Source organism: Tachypleus tridentatus, chromosome 1 (assembly GCF_004210375.1).
Source record: "Tachypleus tridentatus isolate NWPU-2018 chromosome 1, ASM421037v1, whole genome shotgun sequence".
In the NCBI taxonomy this organism is placed as follows: Eukaryota; Metazoa; Arthropoda; class Merostomata; order Xiphosura; family Limulidae; genus Tachypleus; species Tachypleus tridentatus.
The window spans coordinates 123659641-123678673 of NC_134825.1; the positions used below are offsets into that span (position 1 = coordinate 123659641).

The 19033-nt window shown below is 32.4% G+C and overlaps 1 protein-coding gene across 2 annotated transcripts in view; it reads right to left on the reverse strand.

Moving 5' to 3' along the window:
• Nucleotides 1–19033, reverse strand: part of LOC143222593 (latrophilin Cirl-like) — a 91474-nt gene that overhangs the window by 63188 nt on the left and 9253 nt on the right. For both annotated transcript variants that reach the window (XM_076449300.1, XM_076449291.1), the window contains exon 2: nt 7186–7321. In XM_076449300.1, coding sequence (XP_076305415.1) covers nt 7186–7264 — 79 coding nt within the window. In that variant the 5' untranslated portion in view covers nt 7265–7321. The remainder of the gene's footprint in view (nt 1–7185; nt 7322–19033) is intronic.

Consider the following 19033-nt stretch of genomic DNA (forward strand, 5'->3'; position numbering starts at 1 on the left):
AAGCGTAGAGTTTTGATCGTTATAGGATACTTTAATGTCAAGGTTTGGAATGAAGAACATCTGGACATTATGAGGAAAAACGGCCTTGGTAACAGAAATGAGAGAGGAAAATGATTACTGCAGTAATGAAGAGCATCACATGGTGATTACTAACACATTGTTTCAACACCTAAAACGTAGACTCTGTACTAGGAAAAGTGCTGGAGATATATACAGGATCCAAACAGATTTCATCCTGGTAAACCACGGATTTAGAAACAGCGTGAAATAAGCTTGTACTTATCCAGGAGCTAATATGGGATCTGACTATAATTCAGTCATGGTCAAGATGAACATTAACTTGAATAATCCAACAGAGTAAGGCGTAAATAATCAATTAAACATCAACCTGGTGAAACGACAAGATATGCAGTGGAAGTACGCGACCAATTTGATGTTTTCAAAAACAAAGAAGTCACACAAACTACTTGTAACGACATAAATGGAAAGAAATGGATATCGCTTAATAAAGTTATGGTGGAGTATGCAAAGAAAGTTCTCTGGAATAAAAAAATGTGAAGAGAAATTCACGGACGACAGATGAAATATTGCACATAACGGAAGTTAGAAATATACATAAGAGAACGATACAAGGAAATCAGAAACAAACGTGAAGATGCTAAGAAAGTCTGGTGGAATAAGAAATTTGAAGAAATAGAAGTTCTAAACAGGGAACATAAAATAAAATAATTGTAAGAAAGATGAAAGTGTGACCAACAAAAGAAGAAGTGGAAACAGTTGTGCATGTAATAAAAATGGAAAGATACTGTTTGGTTCAGAAGAAGCTGCTAACAGAGGGCCGAGTAAATGAACTATGATGGAAGAGGAGATCCACTTAAAGTTGAGAACCAATAAACAAGGGTCACTATGACGCTAGAAGTATAAAAGGTTAATGATGATATGAAAAGTAGCAATATGAAGGTGATGACATCACTACAGAAATATCAAAAGCAATAAACGATACAGGACTGCACAAAATTACAGACTTGTGTGATTTCATGATTCTAGATGCTTCCCATCTGATATAAATATTCAAAATTTTTGAGAATACAAAGGAAAAACATCATAAACTGTTCAGATTACAAGACACTGAGTCTATTGAGTCGCATATTGAAGGTCACAATGAAGATCATGCTACAGAGAAATCATAGAATAACTAAAGAAGAAATAAATGAAGCGCAAAGTGGATTTATGACAGAAAAAGGAACAAGAGAAGGAAACTTTAATTTAAGAACAATAGCAGAAAGATACTTGGATGTTGTGAGTGACGTATATGTGTGATTCATTGCTTATGAAAAGTCTTTCGATAGGGTCAACCATGAAAAGTTGGTAGAATACTTGAAAAACGTAGATATAGACGGGCAAGGATCTTCAGTTGGTACGAAATCTGTATTAGAACCAAAAAGCATGCATAAGGACTGAAGAGGGATTATCAACAGTAGCACAAATTAAAAGGAAAGTACTTCAAGGATGTGTCTTTCCCCATACCTATTTAATTTGTATACAGAAAACATCTTTTGTAGTACTGAGAGAAGTAAAAGTGTTAAGACTAGCTAATGGCATTATACTGCTGGCTGAAACAGAACAAGACGTGCAAGATACGAGTGATAGAAACAACATAGGTAAGAGGTACGGAATAAAAATGAATGCTAAGTAAACGAAGAGCAGACTGATAAGTGTACGTGAAAACAAACTGGAAATGCAGCTAAAATAGAAGAAAAAAACATGCAACTAGTATAGAAGCTCACATAATTTGGCCATATCATAACAGGTGATGTGAAATGTGAAACTGAAATAATGGAGAGAACTGAGGTAGCAAGAGGTGTTTTAATAATATGAAAATAAGTTCGACATCAAAGAGCATAAGTGCAAAACAAGTAACAAAATCATAAACTAATATATATGGTCAACTCTTCTTTGCTGTTGTGAAACATGGACCTTGATACGAGCATTGATTAACAAGGTAGAAGCATTTAGGATGTGAGTGTATAGAAAGATGATGAAAATATCCTGGACACACAAGATAACAAATAAAGAAGTTATCAGTGTGATGAATGTAATAGAATGTGTTATACAGACCATAAAGAAGAGGAAAGTAGCATATTTGGGCCACATTATGAGACAAGACAACATCCAGTGAGACTTACTAGAAGGTCAAATAAAAAGGAAAAGATGTAGTGGAAGAACAAAAAACAAAGTGGATGACAAATATTAAAGAGTGGATTGATATAGTAAAATGTGAAAACCTCGTGATAAAACCGTAGAACAGTCAGATAGAAGTGGAGGATTGTGGTAGTCAATGTTCCTGAGGAAGATGGCAAAGGATGATAATGATTTGCATATGGATTTTATGTTAATATACTCAATTTTAAGTTTGAATAGGACACTGACATATGTATACAAGTAAGTTTTTTTATTTATCTCTTATTTTCACTAATTTTAACTTTAAATAATGTTATTCATTCTATATTAAACGTATATAATATATAGATTTTTATGTGTATGTAAAAGATTACTTATTTTATTCATCTCAAGAAATAGGCTTAATGCACACAACTCTCAAGTGAACAGCATACGTTTTCTCGTCTGGTTTTTACTAACATAATGAAGATATTTTGTGCTATGTGGTGTTCGAAAATCAATGATTTATCAATCTTACTTTAATAAATATGGTTATCCGGTTACCCCAGCAGAAATGCTGATATTAATAGTGGCGGCCTCTCACAAGACTTATTGTAGAAGATTCAAAACATTACAAGATTCATCTCTAGCTAATATATATATATATATATCTAGAGAGAGAGAGATGACAAAATTGAAAACTATATGACTTCATTTTCTAAGTCTGATTGAACATAATTAATGTCAAATTTTTATTTAAAATTCACTTGCTCCAGAACTAGCCGGTATATTCATTATTTATTTAAGTAAATCTGTTTGTAATTGTATATTATTTTCTTTCGTGTTTTAGCAGTAGCGCTGAAGATTCAGCGCTTAGCTCTGGAACTTGATTTCCCTCTAGTATAGCAGTTCAAAGTAAGGATCGCTAACACGTAGATAACTCTTAAGTAGCCATGCGCAAATATCCGAAGTGAACAAAGCACACGTAAGAGGTAACGTGCTCACCTACTACCCCATAAAAAAATTAGACCAACAGGGAAGCGTGCTGAGATTAAGCTTTAATTGTATAGTTTGGGAAACACGGAAATGTTTATTGTTGAGTTTCCTACATCGAAATATGTTTTCAGTTTATGGTCTAATTTGTTTTTATAAGTCAATCCAAACTTTAACTTTTCTTGCCTTTTATTTTCTGTTAGCATTGCAAGAAGAAAAGTGCATTTATCTCAAAATTTGGACCGAACTCTGTAAGCGCACATGTTCGTTTTTCTCAGCCGTAGGCATGTTATATGCAACGGTCAATCTCACTATTCGTTAATAAAGAGTAGCGCAAGAGTTGGTGGCAATGTGTAGTGTAGACTATTCGTCTCTCTAATGTGTTACTTTGAAATTAGGGACAGTAAGTGAAATAGTTTTGCGTGAAATCAAAGAAATAAACAAATAAAAATCATTTCCTGTTACATACTTTGCTTCGGAAGTGTTTTAGTTTTCGAGCTTGGACCAACTTAATAAGTGTAATATTTTATCTTATTTTACTCTAATGTTTATTATTTTCAATTTATTTTGTAATTTGTAAATGTATCAGATTGTCGCATTACCTTCTATATTTATTTTCATATTTTGTTACGTTATTTACTCTCGTTCACATAAATTCATGTTTGACTACTTTCAATCTGTGTGCACAGTTTTATATCTAAGCGAGTGTGTTTCTAAATATAGCTTATTATTAACGTCATCCCGCTGGTACAGCCGTAAGTCTACGAATTTACAATGTTAAAAGCAGGAGTTCGATTCCCTTCGGTTGACTCAGCAGGTAGCCTGATGTGGCTTTGCTATAAGAAAAACACACACACTTATTATTAACCCTGGCGGCAAGAAACCACAATTTAAATGTAAATAAGGTCAAGAGTACAAAGATAACTTATACTATTGTATGATTGATTATATTTTCTTTCAGTGTGTCGATTTTTAGTGCAGATATATACGTAATTTTAACTCAATATGTTTCTACAATCTAAATAAACTCGACTTACGATTTAAGCTCGACAAATTACATATGTCTGTTTGTAAGTTATGTTTCTTTGAAGTTAAGCACTAAGCTGCGCTGTAGACTATCTGTGTTCTGCCTACCACCAGTATCAAAACGCGGTTTATAGCCTGCAGACATACCGCTGTGTCACTGAGGGTTTGTAAGTTATGAAGAAAATACAAAGATATAATGAAAATAAAACTTATTAAAGAAAAGATATTTCCCCCAAGTAACAATTAGTTTAAAAAAACATCTGCCCAAACATCCGGAAGGTTAGGCTTATCACTCTTACTTTAATAAATATGGTTACCCAGTTACCCCAGTAGAAATGCTAATATTAATAGTAGGGGCCTCTCACAGGATTTATATTGAAATTAAAACCCACTGACAGAATCAATTTATCACAGCTATTATGAATAAACATTTTAAACCGAATATTTGGGTGATTTCTCAGTAAGCGTATAAACTTATAACAATGAACTATAAGGGTTTAATCGCTACAGCAGCCACAACATAGACAACCCATTGTGCACCGTTGCGCTGAAATTAAACACGCAAATCGTGATATCTGTATTTTACTAATAAAATAAATCTGAAGTGTTTATCATTCAATGCATTATATACTCTTACTAAAGGCTCATTTCTTCTATATACTTTTAATTAGTAATTTTAACAGTCACGTGTCGTGTTCAAAGCAAATTTATTATTGACTTTGTGTATGTGTGAGAGAGTTATGTTCATCCATCTTCATGTAAAGCAACGCATGTTTATTGTGACGGGAATTCCAACACGAGACCCTCAGATTACGGGTCGAAAGCCCTAACCACCTGGCCACATCGGGCCATATTCTGTGACATTCCAGAGGGAAGTTTCACTGACCTATTTGTCTTGAATTCGTACATTCATTTCTACGTATTTATTCCACGAGTGTTTAGTAATATTATATTTGCATTCACGTTTCATTCTATGTACGAACATAATTGCGTACAAACAAATACGATGACACTGTATCTTGGAAAAAGTGAGCAGGTCCGGCATGGCCAGGTGGTTAAGCCACACATGCTTACCCTTTCAGCCATGAGGGTGTTATAATGCGACGGTCAATCCCACTATTCGTTGGTAAAAGAGTAGCCCAAGAGTTGACGGTGGGTGGTGATGACTAGCTACCTTCCCTCTAGTCTTACACTGCACGGCTAGAGCAGATAGTCCTCGTATAGCTTTGAGCGAAATTCAAAACAATTGAAACCAAGAAGTGACTAATCTCAAAGTTATACGTATTATTAGAATAACTTGTTTTATCTATCAGACATACTGTTTATGTGTACGCGCTTCGAAATTAAACAATTTGCGAAATACTGAGTGTGTTTATTATTTTTGTTTGTATATCAGACGATATACAATTAAATAAATAGATCTGAATAATAGTGACAGTTTAATATTAAAAGAAACGTAGATCTTTAAGTTTCATGAGAAATGAAAGTAATCTACATCACAGCCAAAAAAAAAGTTATTATTTAGTGTGGTAATTTACTAATTAAAATTTATGCGGTATTATTCAAATTTTGTACTGCAAGATAAGTAAAAAAGTCTAATTTATGCTATATCTGACGTGGCTCTGGAAGTATCACCATAACATTATTATATATAACATGGTTCTGTAAGCATCACAATGACATTGTTATATATAACATGGTTTTGTAGGCATCGCAATGGCATTGTTATATATAACATGGTTTTGTAGGCATCACAATGACATTGTTATTTATAATGTAGTTCTTGAGGCATCACAATGACATTGTTATTTATAATGTGGTTCTTGAGGCATCACAATAACATTGTTATTTATAATGTGGTTCTAGAAACATCATTAATTTACTCCTTATTTACCGTAAATCAAATATTTAAACTTATCCTGAAATACAAAGCCTTAATAATATCGCACAAACTCTAATTAACCTAGAATAATATTTCTAAACATTATTAATAAATATATGATTGTGTTATTGTGTCTATTCACTTTGTGTATTATGTGTAAAAATATTACAAATCAAGAAAAAAACATACTACTTATCACAAAGTCAGGAACTGTTGATAGTAATCTATAATATTTAAGAGATAATGAGATAAAATATATATTTCAATAATTGATTTTTTAAGAGTCAAAATGATACTTAAGTTACAAATATCATGAACATGACTACAAAGATAGAATGGAAGAATCTCATTAAAAAAACCACAAAAGTACAGGCACTAATTATACCAACACAGCTAGTCATAAACTTGATTTTCAATTGCTTAAATTTCTCTGAATTAATGAATTTTTCAAACAATATACATACACTAAATTATGTTGAGAGAGATAGAGCGAAACCTGAACGATGTCATTTGGTTAAGAGAATTTTCCATTAGAAAATTTTCTCCAAGAAAATGATTTTTACAAGTGCTTCGTTTAATGGAAAAGCATCATAATGAAACTTTTAAATATAATGTAGTTCTGGTGACATCTAAATGAGTGTTATATATAATGTTATTCAACAGGCTTCGCAATGAGAGTGTTACATATAATGTGGTTCTGAAGGCGTCAAAATGATAGTTATATATTACGAAGTTCTGGAAGCATGATAAAGAGACTGTTATGTATAATGTGGTTCTGGAAACATCAAAATGTAAGTGTTATGTATACTGTAGTTCTATTGGCTTCACAATGAAACTGTTATATATAAAGTAGTTATAGAAGCATCAAAATCAGACAGTTATATATTTTACGTGATTCTGGAGACATCACAATGAGACTGTTATATCTCTAACACGGTTTTAAGGGTATTACAATGAAACTGTTATAACTGATACGGTTTTAAGAGCATAAAAATGAAATTGTTATATATGATACGGTTTTACGGGCATCCCAACGAAATTGTTATACCTAACACGGTTTTAAGAGCATCACAACGAAACTGTTGTATATACTGTGGTTCTGAAAGTGTGTGCGAGCTGCTTACCTACTTTCCCAGCAAACGTTCCCATCAGCAGTCCTATTAAAAGGAACATTGTTGTCCGTAGCTGTTGACCAGTAAACATGGCACTAGGTAGAAAATTTGTTTGGATATATCTCAACCACTTCTAGAAATAAGAAACCTGCAAATATAAAATAAAGAACATTATTGGGGATTCAAAATATTAATAGAAAGTAGGTAACTGTTAACAAGCTTTGAGTATAAGCAAGAAACGAAAGTAAAACTTTAAGACTTAACGTAATCATTTTCCTAACAATTAGTAAATCTCTGCAGCTTTTCAATATCTTATCTTCACGTGAATTGTGTTATTCATTAAACTTTGCTCTATTTTATTTTTTTATTCAGTAATAAGTAAAGTAAGATCATTTTCTCCAGAATGCTCAAACAAAACTATTTGTCAAATGCAGTTATATTTAGATATTTTTTTTAGTTTTACTGTATATATACAGAACCGTATTTTAAACATTTCTTACTGGATTCTGATTTTTTTCCTAATGGAAATGTTCAAAAGTATTTACCTTTTTAAAGCTAACTGACCTACAAGCTCTTAAAGCTGTCCGAAACGTATTTTTCAACCACTCTTGCGTTTCTTTGCGAGCTTATAACTAGTCTTTATCAAGATATCTAGGAACTTATTTATTTATAACCTGACACAAAACAAAATTTCAGGAATAGATATTCATGAAAATAAGCCCATTTCATGAATTAAATAAAATTAAACCTTAAAAGGTTGAGAGGGGGCAGAAGCACTTGTTTGATTACGTTTTCTTCTTTCTCATATAATTCTATTCTGAAAGGTGGAATGAGTAAATACAATTTATTTTATAGGCTAAGACTATTTTAAACGATCATGTTAAAATAAGCCCGCATGGCCAGGTGGTTAGGGCACTCGATTCGTAATCTGGAGGTCGCGGGCTCGAGTTCCTCGCACATCAAACATGCTCACCCTTTCAACCATGGAAACGTTAAAATTTGACGGTCAATCCCATTATTCACTGGAGAGAAAGTAGCCCAAGAGTTGGTAGTGGGTAGTGATGACTAGCTACTTTCCCTTTAGTCTTACACTAGTAAGTTATGGACGGCTATCGCAGATAACCCTCGTGTCGCTTTGCGCGAAATTCAAAACAAAACAAACTATTCAAAATTAGCTGATAAAATACTTTTACAGTGTGTGATTTAAATTGAACATTAATAACTTCTATTTGTTTGTGGCCTATGAAGGATAAAGAAAGTTCCACCAAATGCCTGCCAGGTGTTCAATGTGATTAAGATAAACGAGCTGCATTAGACGAAGCTGTTCGTACTGAATTCAATACACAGAAACTTCAGCTCAAAACTATAGTTTTTGGACAGGATTTGTTGAATGAAGCTTGTATTTTCCTATTTCTAAAGAAAGTAGTTGGAGTATCAGTGGAAGTTGTAAAAATATTAATCTTATTATTTAGTGGCTAACCTTCTAGAGTCTAATAAAAGAAGCTTTCCATATTCATGTTTTAAAACGTGATATCGTAAATGAAAATCAATACAGATTTACTGAAATGAAAATTTTGTTTTACTAATTTTTATATTTTTCAAGTATATTACTTTATATATATATGCGAAAACAGAGTGTGAATTTGGTATACTAAAATTAATTTGATTGGAATTTCATGCAAAACTACACGAAAGCTATCTGCATTAGCCGTGTCTAATTTATCATTGACAGACTGAAAGGAAGGCAGCTAGTTAACGACACCCCGTAGCAACTCTTAGGCTGCTCTTTTGCCAACGAATAGTAAGATTGGCTCTCTCATTATGACGTCACCATGTTTGAAAGGAAGAGCATATTCGGTGACGCGGATTCGACTTGCCTCTGATATTGTGAGTCGAACTCCTTAACCATCAGACCATGCTAGGTCATGTACTAATATTTTCAAATAAGGTCGAACAAGATGATGGTATTAATTTTAAGCTTGTTAAGAATATACTTGGAAGTTTTAAAAAAGATAAGTCTCTTGGGCAAGATAATATTTTCCTAATAGTTTTTAAAGAAAGTTAAGGATTGGATATATGAGCCACTTATTTTCTGGTAGTCTTTGAATAGTTGGCATATGCCAAAGGAGTAAAAGCTAGATAATGTCACTCCATTTTTCAAGGAAGGAAGTAAAAATTGTTCTAATATTTATAGGCCTGTTGGTTTTATATTATTTGTGGAGAACTAATTTCGAGAGTCTGATAAAAGATGTTTTGTATGGTCATTTAGCAAAGTTTACAATTTTATTGAATAGACAAGATGGTTTCACTAAGAAACTATCTTACTTCACAAATCATTTGACATTCTTTTAAAAGGTTACTACTTAATTAGATGAGAGTAGGTCTGTAGATTTAGTGTACCTGGTTTTTCAGATTCATTTGATCAAGTGCCGCATAACAGGCTTGTAAAATACTATCTATATAAGTGTGGGGTATACGTTAGTACACTGGATAGAAGAGTGGCCATATAGAATAAAGCAGAGTGTTGTTATAAATAGAGTTCAGTCAGACTGGATTAATGTCACAAGTGGGGTACTTCAGGGCTAAGTCTTAGGCCCTTTGCTATTAATAACATAGATAAAGGAATGGTCACTAAATTACTTAACTTTGCTGATAATGTTAATGATCTTGGGTATTGCTAGCTATGAGGAGAATGTTGATGGCCTTCTAAAAGGATTTAGATCATTAATGAGTTGGACCATTTGTCCAGATGAATTTTAATTATATTAAACGTAGGATAATGCATGTGGATTATTAAAATTTGAATTATAAGTATAATTAGGACATTGAATTATTGGAAAGGGTTCAGAGAAGGGTTATTAGAATGATGTCTGTCATATCAGGAGAGATTAAGATTTCAGAAATTGTTTTCTCTTGAAAAAAATAAGACTCAGAGGGTATCTGACTGAGGTGTTTACGTTTGTAAAGATAATTGATAACGCATCATTACTTTTCATACTTAATACTGAAAATAGTGAAAGTAAGGGATACAGATCTAGATTTTGACAAAATAGTAGTCATATTCAGCTACGACATTTTTATTTTTCTAACAATGTAGTTGACCTCTGGGATTAGTTGTCTTGGAATGTCGTAGAGATAGTAGATTTAAGTGAGTTTAAGATAATATATGAATGATGTTTTTTGTGTGTGTTTGCGTGTGTGATTGTATCTGTTTTCCTAAAAGCAAAGCCACATCGGGCTATCTACTGAGTCCACCGAGAGAAAATTTGAATGATAAATGCCGGTTTTAATATTTGTATAATTATTTTAATTAATAGTTTAGTTCAGAAGATGGAACATCTGAAATGAACAAATAGGTCCCTTATTGTCCCTAAACATTATATTACATTGTAAGTCGAGCGCTTTAACCAACAGGTCCCATACAAATTATTAGGTATGCCTTATCTGCAATAATGTGTTGGAAAGGATTCATAGAAAAGCGACTAAAATTATTCTAGGAATGACATAATTATCTCATAGGGATTGTAACATCTTCTAATTTCTCTCTAGAGAGAAGAAGAGTGAGAGACGATTTTATTTATATATACATGATTACATGAGGGATCGACAGGATAAATCTCTGAGTTCTTGTGTTATATTTTAAAGAACAAAGGAACAAAACACAAGGTTGAAATATGGCTCTTGTTATTATTTTTATAGCTCAAAGCTACACAATGGCCTATTTACACTCTATCCAACGCAGGAAATCGAGTCCCGATTTGAGCATAGTACGTCCATTATAGGTGGCTGATGCATGGAGTGAGCTGCTTGCTGTCAGAGGTAGTGGATGCCGGTACTTTACAGGAGTTTAAGCAAATAGTTAATGAACCCTAGAAACACGAAAAGTGTGCTTAAATTTGTACTTTTCTCAAAGGTGAGAAAGCAAGAAACGCCTTCAAGAATCAAATTACTTCTGGTTGTCCATAGATTTTGTTAATGTTAGCTAATGAATTCAGGGTCAACTTTCTAAAAACTATCATTAAGTGTCAGTTGGTAGTTTTAACAGATGAGCTCCATATGAGATTAGTGACATTAGCAGATTAACCGTAAAATAATTCAATATGTTTTTAATGTGAAAAACATGTTAATCACGTTTATTAGCTAAATCTTAGATACAACTGTAAAAAAAAAAAAAAAATGCGTGATATAGCAACCATAATACTAATTGCTTATTATAGACCTGCTCGTAAACTGACTTTAATTCTAAATCCTTAACATAAGACTCATATCTATCTTTATTTATACGGAATCAAACCATAAAAACACCACAAACACTCTTAGCTATTTTACCTGATTTTGCTCATCCCCTTGTATACAGTAATTTAAAACATTTAGGTGGGTGACGCTTAGAGTGTGTAGAAACGTTTACGCTGCGTTCTTTAAACACATGCCGTAAATGTGTGCTGTTTTTTTCAGTGGTAATATATCTCTCCTAATTACCCAGCGCTACATTAAAAATTTAAAAATGCTAAAAGACAAGTTGCTGAAGTTTGCTTACAGATTTTTCAAGAAATTTTGAAACAAAGATTGAAATCTGTTTGTCTAATTACAGTAACAATTATTAGTATACAGCCATAATTTGCAGCCCGGACAAGCGTTCCAATTTATACACGGCTCCTAGGTTTATAGGTTAAGTGTTAAGAGGTTACATATGTATAATCACATGTGGCACAAGATTACGGAGATTCGCAAAACTTACAGCTTTGCAAGCTGTCACAGGAGTGTGAAATAGATATGCCGAACTCATTCATAAAAGAAAATTAACATAGGTGGCAGTGCAATACATTTTATTTCATTTTAAGAATACAGTAATACAGTGCAAATCATTTAAAATGCTCAACATGCCCTCAATATTTCAAAAAGATTACAGACAAGTTCGAACATTATAATTAACAGTATGTAGTATAAAATATATCATCGCGAAATGTTCAATTGTATTTTAATTTCAGTAATGATTGCAAAAGTGCTAATAATTAATCAGTGAGAGAATGAGCTTTAAAACAAAACTTGCACTCTCAGTTGCATCACTGGTGGCATCATATAATGAGGAAATCTGGTTACAAGGCCACTTTAAATTACCTTATGTAGTTTTTTTTAAACATAAAAGTCTGTTTATACCATAGCACCAACGGAAAAAAAAAATGTAGGTTTTGTATTTCTCCTATCACATACATATTTCTTCCCACATTTATTTCGTGCTAGCTCTTTATATTTTTTATCTTAGCTCTTCATTTCAAGCAAGTAAACTTAATATCTTTTCTGCATTAAATAAATTCTTGCTCATTTCTCAACCAAAGATAACACAGAAATAACATTATCAAGGAAATCTTGACGAACGAATTGCAAGTCGAGTACTGTAGCCACCAGCTTATAGAAACGTGTGATTGTGTTGATTTCTTATAGCAAAGCCACAACGGGCTGTCTGCTGTGTCTACCGAGGGAAATTAAACCCTTGATTATAGCCTTGTAAATCCGACGACTTATCGCTGTCCTAGCGGAGGACTATAGAAACACAACAACTGTGAATTAAAGTATTTATTACAAGTTAATGAACCTTTGTAAAAATAAAATTATACAGAAAATAAAGTAATAACATATTTAGTATCATTACAAAATACTAAAAACGTATTTCTAAGGAAATTCAGTTTAAAATAGAAATTACTTCCTGCTCCTTTGTTTGATATTTGAAAAACAAAATCCATCTAACCGTTCTCATACACAAAACAGTTAGCAGTTTGCTGGATTTTATTGAACTATGTGTTGCATGTAGATATAACCATGTTGAAGGTTGAAATGTACATATTCCAACAGCTTAAATCATGTAGCGATCACAAATTGAGAGGCCCGGCATGACCAGGTGGTTAGGGACGTTCAAATCACAATTTGAGGGTGGCGGGTTTGGATTCCCGTTACACAAAACATCCTCCCCCTTTCAGCCATGGCAGCGTTATAAAGTGACGGTCAATCCCACTATTCGTTGGTAAAAAAGTAGCCCAAGAGTTGGTGGTGAGCGGTGATGACTAGCTGCCTTCCCTGTAGTCTTACACTGCTAAATTAGACACGGCTAGCGCAGATAGTCTTGTATAGCTTTGTGCGAAATTCAAAACAAACCAAACCACAACTTGGGTTGCATAAATGCACCTGCCAATTTTTGTAACTTCGTCGTTATATTTGGTAATTTTATAACATGTCATTAAGAATAAAAATGTAAGTTTGGTGTTATGATTCTTATATAGTTAAACATTTAATTTACTAAAGTGTCAACATAGAATACGTTGAAACAGAAAATGAGTAATCAATAATATCCAACTTTTCTGCAAATAGAAAAATAATAGTTACTAAAAGACTCAGCTGAGATACTGATAAGTGCAAGTTGTTCGGATGCGAGTAATATTAAAACTTTGTCGTCCGAATAGCTGATGATATCAGTTATTTAGACAGAAACAATTTACTATCAAGCAAAACTATTAAAAAGAAACTAACTGGAACCCGTAAAACATTTGCGGTAGTTTTCATGCTCTTCGCTTGAATTTTCCTGATTCTATCATTTTGACACACACTATTTAAGCTATGTTTCCTTGTACACATTATGTATTAGATCATTCAAAAAACTGAGAAAAATACGCAATCAGAAAAATAAACTCACGTAGATGTAATGTAACTTTATTTAATAAAAACTATACGTAAAGCAAACAATAAGGTAAAGTAGTAGTACTTGTAATAATGTACAGAGTATGAAACAGTTATGAGCACTCGATGTATGACAAGGTTTTATGAGTTGAAACAAAGAAACTCACAAACAAAGACCCGTACTAAAGAAATAAGTAGGTAAAAGGTTTTAGAGAAGTCTACAAAACTTACCAAAGCTTTATTATTGCAAAGTAAAGGAATGGTAAAGTTGTAATAAAAGTAACTTATCTGGTATGTAGGAACATCTGAATGCATGTTCACAAAATCATGATTATATGGTTTCAACTATCTGCGCAGGTATATTTTAGGTGTAAATAAGTCGAGAAGGCCCAATGAAATTGTATTTAGCGTCAGGTTCGTTTTTTAGGAGATTACACGTGTGTTAAGTGTTGCCTGTATGAAAGACTTTACAAAGAAAAATTAAGTTGAAATCAAAACTATTTGGAGCCAGTCGTCACTTAATAACAATAACAGTGTCAGTGTGTAGCACAGTTATTGTATTAAAAGGTTTGACTAAGAAAAAACAGCTAAGATAATTCTGAATAAAAAAACTAATGTGCAATTTGGACTCCACATATAAAGAGCCTTTTTAATTATATTATATTTGTAGCGCTTGATAGAGAAAGTTGTGAGAAAAGTTCAGGACAAACAAACGCAAGCGTATTATTTAGATAGATTTTGTGTGCGAAAAATATTCTAATGACAGGGTAGATAACAATGAAGGTCTTAAGATTTCTTTTACTTATCAGATTTTGTTGATGGGAACGTAATGTAAAAATGCTATAGCTACTTCTTTCTTCTAAACTATAAATACTGTATATTATCTGTAATTAAAGATGAGTTAAAGTACCATTTACATTACAAAATTGAATTATGTTTTCATATTTATTTACAATGTAACTAGCTAACTTAAGTTTCAATTAGATACTGTGGCTCATGCTACTCTTTCAACTACATTTCCTTCATTATTTTGCACTGGTTTATTTGTATAATCAATTTTAAATTTATATTATATTTCTGAATTGTGGAAAATGCTACATTGTATACGATTTTCATTCTTCTTAATTACTAGGTAATAAAATAATTTTGTTGGCCATATTAACGTTTATTCACTTTAATTTATAATTGTCCTCTATAATACCAACTAGTTGACAACATTTACCTTTACTAGCAACATAGTACTGCAGTAATTAGTTTCTTTCCAATCTTCTTCGAGTATGTCCAAACAATGACAAAGATCAAGAGGTCTGTTCCTTAGGGGACACCAATTTATTTTGGCATAGATCGAAAGATCCGTTTTTCAGTGGATAACATTTTATTTTGACATTGATCAAGAGATATGTTCCTCAAAGAACACTAATTGATTTTTCTCAATACTTTTTCTCTTATACCACTTTACCGGACAATCTAAATACCAGTCTTCATACCAAACTTATCTGCCCGTTTCACTGTTGTTCTTTTTTGTGTTTTTTATGTATGTACATATCTATATATTTAAAGTACAAAACTCAGTGTTCCTGTTTGTTTCTGTGTCTATTCGTTATGTAACTACTCCTAGGTCACTGGGCCAATCTCAAGCAAACTTATTAAGATTCATGATGTTGTAAAAACACGTAAGTTCAGGAAGTCTTGATAGAAATGAATAAAAATCTTATAACCAGAGCGCTGTCGAAAGGTGAATATTTCTTCTTCGGGGGCAAATTGGGCAAACTAATAGAAATAATAGTTATGGACAAGAGACATGTTACTGGGAGTTCGCATCCCAATTATTGCTGTTATTTAGCATTTATTATCTTATTTCCTTTTTCTTTTTTATTTCAATTAACTTTTTTTCTCCTTCACCTGGGAAAGCAGTCATCTTCCCACAGCTGTCTGCAGGCAGTGAAGGGAGATGGAGCACCCACATCGAGCTCTCCTAATTTATATTTTTATGTCTAATGTGAGACTGGTGAATGGAAGTTAAGAATGATAGACGGTGTGTTCCCACCGCAATGTGGGTCCTACTTCCAAAATCACCTCCAAAATCTAGGGTAAATTTTATAATCCCACATTACAGCTTGTATCCTGAAAACTTTTCAATTAATGCAGCATTTTGTATTTTTATTTATTTTTTGTTTCGGCTTGTTTTTGCTAAGTTACAACAAACCTTGTTTTAAGTATATACATACTGAGTTCTTAAAGCTTTATACAAGACTTTTGGTGAGATAATAATGAATACTGTAATAATACGTTATGTTGTAAATAAATTGCATGAAAGTTAGGATTTTTGCGTTAATCATCATAACATATACCCTGGCATTTTTTGTTGAGCTCATAGCCTGAAAAAACCAAGGGTACCTCAGTTTATATGTATGTATATAAATATGAGGTAAACTATCGACACTCACTATGTGAATACAAGTTGAATGTGTGGATATGCACTTTATTCTTTCAATCTATAAGATACAACATTTCAAATAGTGTTTACTTGTAGAAAATAAAAAGCTTATTGAAGAAAGTTTTATCGTTTATTATAAACGTTTTCGTAGGTTCATTTATCAATAACTAAATTCTGCTCTATAAACGTTTTGCTACATTGATTAAATATATGAAAATCCTTTGGTTCGTTTGTAGGTTATTGGTTGCGTCTTGTCCTCAATGAACCTTATTTTATTTGTGTCATTACTTTTGTCTTGTCTTCAACGTATCCTTCTGATACTCCAATCACTTCTTGTCTACCATTGTATTTGTCCATTCAACCAGGCGTTTTTAATTAGTGTATCAACTTGTCCACCACTCAATCGATTAGAATGTTCGTTCTTTAAACAATGTATATCTTCATCCTTCAATACAACGTTAATTTTATTTGTTTGTTTGGGTTTGGTTGTTTGTTTTAGCCTCTTTATTAAGACTCCCTAATCATCTCTTTCTTTGCTGTCAGCCTAATGGGAGAGTTCAGCAGTTGACATTACCATCGTACAAACGCTAACAATAACTCGATATGTCTCCTTTTTCTTTGATTGGATCAATAAACGCTTTTTATTTACTTATTAATATGTTTATTAGAAGGAATAAATATATTTTCTTACAGAAGTACGTGAAAAAACTATCACAATAAGTTGTGGTGATTTATCTTACTTACATATGAATTAAAAAATGTCTGTTCAAATACTGAAATATGAAAAAAGTTATTAAAGTCAGTGTAAGAATTCTACAAAACATGTTTAGAATAGAAACTCTTCATAAAGCCTTCTATTATGTTTATATGAATTTAAATTAAATCCTTTTTTTGTCAATACTAGGGGGAAACCTGTGCTTCACGCACGAAACATTCTTTTGGTTGTGGTATTTTATACGTCAATGCACAAAATTTATTAAATGCAAAGTTAAGTTAACAGTTAAGTAGCCTGGCTATATTACTCAGTCATTAGATTAGGAACGTAGAGTTCTGGACGAATCTGGTAGTGGTAGGTACATCTTAATGATTTCGATATTAAACCTTTCTATAACACTTATGTCCACTAAAACAGCTCTTGTATACAAAAGGCACTTGGAGCCAAATTGTCTGATCAAAGATAACAAGCTGATGGATTTATTTAATAAGAGACTTCAGATCTGTGAGACCTTCAGAATCTGCGCGTTGGGGCAAGTTATAAAACAGAGTAGGTAAAGGTACAGGTACTCTAAGTGTCTATAAGCATTGAGGAAATTCACATAAAAAACCGTAACACATGAATACTGTTGTCTGAAATGGTGTTCTGATAAATTACAAATACATACCCAAGATATCTTTTCCTTAGCGATACACAATATTATCTACATCCCCCCATTCCATTACGCGTATGGTGAAATCGTCCGTACCTCCCTACTCATAATTTCATTTTTGTATAGTATAATGAAATTTAGAAAACATTCCACACACTCACACATGATACTATTATAATTATGTAGATACTCAAATAATTTGTAAACCTTAAGCATAACAATTTCAAATTAAATTATATTGCAATAAGTTAGAGAGTGTTCGAATAATTGATGATTTTAACAATGGTAGTATATTCTGTCTTTGTTTAAAATCTTTAAAGCAAAATTCGTTTAAACAGATTTAACACTTATTAGTAAATGTCTTTAAGTTAACTCAGCCTTAAAAGCTAAAACAAGTCCCAAGGCTAGGGAGGACAAGAGTCTTCACTCTAAGACTAATTAGGTCTTTAAGTTAACCAGATAATGTTTCCAACCGTAAATGCTGGTAAATTAATTAACATTTGGTGAGCTAAAGCAAGTAAACCTCATATTAATCCACGTAATGCCTTAATTTACATAGTTTATAAAATGAATGACAGTTGGTCAATTTGTGAAACTATTATCTCATTTCTTTTTACTGCAAAAATTAAAAAAAGGTCTCATACTCCAAAGCAAATAGCACCAATGATGCTTAAGTGGTAAATCAACCACAAAACAATAAATGAAGGATGCAACCTAAACGAAAAAATATTTACAAATTGTCTAGTAAATGCTTGGAGAAAACGTTGAACACGCAAGTAAGATTTGTATACAAAGGAAATAGATTTAAAGAGGACAGATAAAAATAATTAAAGAAAACATAAATCCAGAAAGTAGGTAAACGAATAGACACATTGACATATGATTATAATGTTTAATCAAATTAAAACCTATTAATTGAAACATATTAATATACCAACACACAAAACGGTGATTTTTTTTTCAAATGCTGGAACTACCTGTTGAATGATAATACAAAACACAGATAAAGAAGTTAGCGAGCAATCAGTATAGCAGACAAATATAATAAACACTGATGAATAAATAAACCGATGGAGACGACAGAAGATTCAGACGAAGAACCAACATACTGACTAAAAAGGAATAATTTTTGCTTCTTGGTGAATTTTGCGCAAATCTATCAACAGATATCTGTGCTAGTCGTCCCTACTTTATAAGTAATTGACTAAACTGCAGTGTTTTTTTAACCATTGATCCATCACAACGGCCTTGGCGGTCTGTTGAATCTCGCGAACACCAACAAAAAATTGACAGAATAATTATTTCTAAACAGTAATGATTTTTCATGATACTTGTATTTTATTGGTCTGCTACGGTGTAGGGAGGCAACACGTGGTATCTGAAAAGT